Source organism: Galeopterus variegatus, unplaced genomic scaffold (assembly GCF_000696425.1).
Source record: "Galeopterus variegatus unplaced genomic scaffold, G_variegatus-3.0.2 Scaffold1889, whole genome shotgun sequence".
Classification (NCBI taxonomy): Eukaryota; Metazoa; Chordata; class Mammalia; order Dermoptera; family Cynocephalidae; genus Galeopterus; species Galeopterus variegatus.
The window spans coordinates 136,819-140,353 of NW_007728000.1; the positions used below are offsets into that span (position 1 = coordinate 136,819).

The 3,535-nt window shown below is 42.3% G+C and overlaps 1 protein-coding gene across 2 annotated transcripts in view; it reads right to left on the reverse strand.

The window, feature by feature from the left end:
• Positions 1-3,535, reverse strand: part of UGGT1 (UDP-glucose glycoprotein glucosyltransferase 1) — a 120,978-nt gene that overhangs the window by 44,337 nt on the left and 73,106 nt on the right. For both annotated transcript variants that reach the window (XM_008579456.1, XM_008579455.1), the window contains exons 21-22: positions 3,247-3,270; positions 2,651-2,745 (exon numbers count right to left, since the gene is read on the reverse strand). In XM_008579456.1, coding sequence (XP_008577678.1) covers positions 2,651-2,745; positions 3,247-3,270 — 119 coding nt within the window. The remainder of the gene's footprint in view (positions 1-2,650; positions 2,746-3,246; positions 3,271-3,535) is intronic.

Below are 3,535 nucleotides of genomic sequence, written 5' to 3' on the forward strand. Positions count from 1 at the left end.
TTTTTTTTTTTTTTTTTTTTTTTTTTTTTTTTTTTTTCCCTTTTTGTCTTTTTCGTGTCCGGCAACGGATCGCAACCCTCAGTGTTGCGCCCGTACTTGACCGGGACCGGCAACGGGATCGCAACCCTCGGTGTTGCCCCCGCGCCTCGCTCTGCCAGTGAGCGGGAACCGGTCCGTATGTGGGATCCGAACCCTCGGCGGGAGCGCAGCCGCGCTTCCCAAGCGGTGCACTAGCGCAGTGCGCCACCGGGCCGGCCCATGCTCACTTCTTAAAACATAAAACAATCCAAAAAATCTTCCATGAACAGACCCCCAGTCTACCTTTCCAAACTTCATTTCTTTTTTTTTTTTTAAAAGATGACCAGTAAGGGGAACTTAATGCGTCTTGCTGTTGTCAGCACCACGCTCTCCCATGAAAGCTAACCGGCCATCCCTATATGGGGATCCAAACCCATGGCCTTGGTGTTATCAGCACCACACTCTCCCTTGGCTGACCCCCAAACTTCATTTCTTACCACCTCTATAAATGTAGCATACATTATGGACAACTGGAGTACTATTTTTCTCCCCAACACATTTTATATTCTTCTAACACATGCCTACATTCCATCTTTACTTCCTTAAGTTACAACCCTTTTTCATTTCACCTGGCCTTTCCAGATTCCTAGTAAAAATGGATCTCTCCCTGGGTAAAAAGATAAGAATCCACATGGGAGAAAATATCCAGGACCCATAAAACCAAAAAAGGGCTTGTATCAAGAACATATCCAACAGTAATTTATACTTATGTGGATCAGAAGACATGTTCAAGAATATTCATAGCACCATTCTTCATAATAATGTCAAACTGAAACAATCCAATTGTCCCTCAAATAGATTAAACAAACAAAACTTTGTGGTTCAGCCATATGACACAATACTACACAATGAAAAAGAACTAAATACCACTGATTACAACATTATAAATAAATCTCACAAAACATAGAGCAAAGAAATCAAATGCATCGAATATATATTGTAAGATTCCATTTTTTTTTCCTTTTTGTCTTTTTTTTTATACTGACCGGTAACGGGATCGCAACCCTCGGTGTTGCGCCTGTACCGGAGACCGGCAACAGGATCGCAACCTTCGGTGTTGCGCCCGCACCGCGCTCAGCCAGTGAGCGGGAACCGGTCTCCACATGGGATCTGAACCCTCGGCGGGGGCACCGCCACACTCCCAAGTGGCGCACTCTCCAGTGCACCACCGGGCCGGCCCGTAAGATTCCATTTTTTTTTCCTTTTTGTCTTTTTTTTTATACTGACCGGTAACGGGATCGCAACCCTCGGTGTTGCGCCTGTACCGGAGACCGGCAACAGGATCGCAACCTTCGGCGTTGCGCCCGCACCGCGCTCAGCCAGTGAGCGGGAACCGGTCTCCACATGGGATCTGAACCCTCGGCGGGAGCACCGCCACACTCCCAAGCGGCGCACTCTCCAGTGCACCACCGGGCCGGCCCGTAAGATTCCATTTTTTTTTCCTTTTTGTCTTTTTTTTTATACTGACCGGTAACGGGATCGCAACCCTCGGTGTTGCGCNGCGGGAGCACCGCCACACTCCCAAGCGGCGCACTCTCCAGTGCACCACCGGGCCGGCCCATAAGATTCCATTTAATGAAGTGAAAAACGAGCAAAGTTTCAGGAATTGGATAATTCTCTATTTCTCGACCTGGGTGGTGTCCACATGGGTGTGTTCATTTGTGACACTGTGTATCCTATGATTTCTGCACTTCTTGTGAACCTGTATTTTACTTCAATTAAAATATTTATTTAAAAATTACACTCTCCTTCCCTGTTCTCCCACGCTACTAACACTTGAGCCTATATCACTTATGTTAGAATACCTTATGCATTTATCTATCACCCTTCACTAGAAATACCCCCAATTTAACTGTGAATTGACCAGAGCATCTAGTTGGCTCCTTTGGACAACAAAGGCACTCAGCACACTAGTGAAACTGAAGTTGCCTGGATATTTCCTTATTTCAGTAAGTCTTTTCAAGGCACAGGATGGAAAGGGAAGATCATGAAGTTTGGTTGTAGCTACAAATTGAAACAGCTCAGAAAAAAGAATTTTGACATTTCATCCTCTGACAATGACACTCTCTAGAAAAATCTATGTCTTCTCAACCACTCACCACTGCCATCCACTCAAGTCCTACTATTCCTGTGCAGCACATCTTTCATAGCATCTATGTGTGTATTCCTCTATTCACCTGGATCTACTTCTACCACAAGCACACTATCACACCTGCAAGGTACTGCCCCTACATCTTGACCTCTCTCCATGTAAGGACTCCATCTGTCCCACACAGTACACAACATGATCGTTACAGCATCTCTGTAGCAAGAACATGAACAGTCATGCAATAAAAACTTGTCTATCATGAGTATCTCATTTTTTTCCTCAAAGAATCTATTTCCTTAAATAAAGTCAGGATATTGTAGTCTTTCATCTCTTTTCTTACAAGCTGGCAGATCTCTGAAGAAACAGTGCTCCTTTCCCTCAAGCAGGACTCCTTCTAGCTTCCACCAGAATAATCACCAGAGACGCCCACAAGGATAAGTGAAGCCTTAAACAAAACTACAGAATCAAGTTGTAGATACTTGCCTGATGTTTAATAGCATCATATAATAACTGCCGGCCAGAAGGCCTATCAAAATCCCCAACAATCCAGAAAGTTACTGGCCTAATAAAAGAATCATCTGTAGAAAAAGAATAACAACAAGTTGAGTTAAAGGGAAAAAAAACACGTTCTATGTTGCAACATTGTTGCAAATAATTTCTGAAAATCATGCAAAAAATAAGAAAATGACAACTTAAATAAAGATACAGAGCAAAAGTGGTGAAATGTCTCTACTAAAATGAAAGGAAGTTAGCCTTCTATGTGGCTTAATTACAAATTAGGAACATGCACTGATTAAGTCTACTATGGTCTAGGCATCTGTTAGCATATAAAACGGAGAAGAGCCTTGAACGTGTGGGTAACATATTATAGTCTTTAATCATATCAATTTGTAACTATCCAAAAATGTAATTCTTTGCAAACATTAAAAAATATTAATCTACATTGATAAGCCTAATATTCCCCACAGGTTCCAGACACATCACAATAAAGTGTCAATAAACTCTGAATTACAAATGGTCCCTGAGACCACAAAAGGTAATTAAGAAAAGGAGTAGAACATTCTGAAATTTTAAGTTACCATAGATTTCCTTGGAGGACATTCCTGGACAAAGGGAAAGGGAAAAGAGTAGAAAAAATAAAATGTCATTTCTATAATTAATGCTTACTATAAGAGCCAAAGTTTAATGGTCAACATGCTCTATGCTCCTCTCTGCTCCTTAGTCCCATTGGTGTTATGGCACTGTTCTAGCACCCCTCAGAAACAAGTTCTTTGAGGAACAAAATGGAGTAACTGCCTATACTTACACATATCTGGGAAACTAGAAATCCTCCCTGGGAGAAAACCACAGTGGAAATAAAAATAGCTG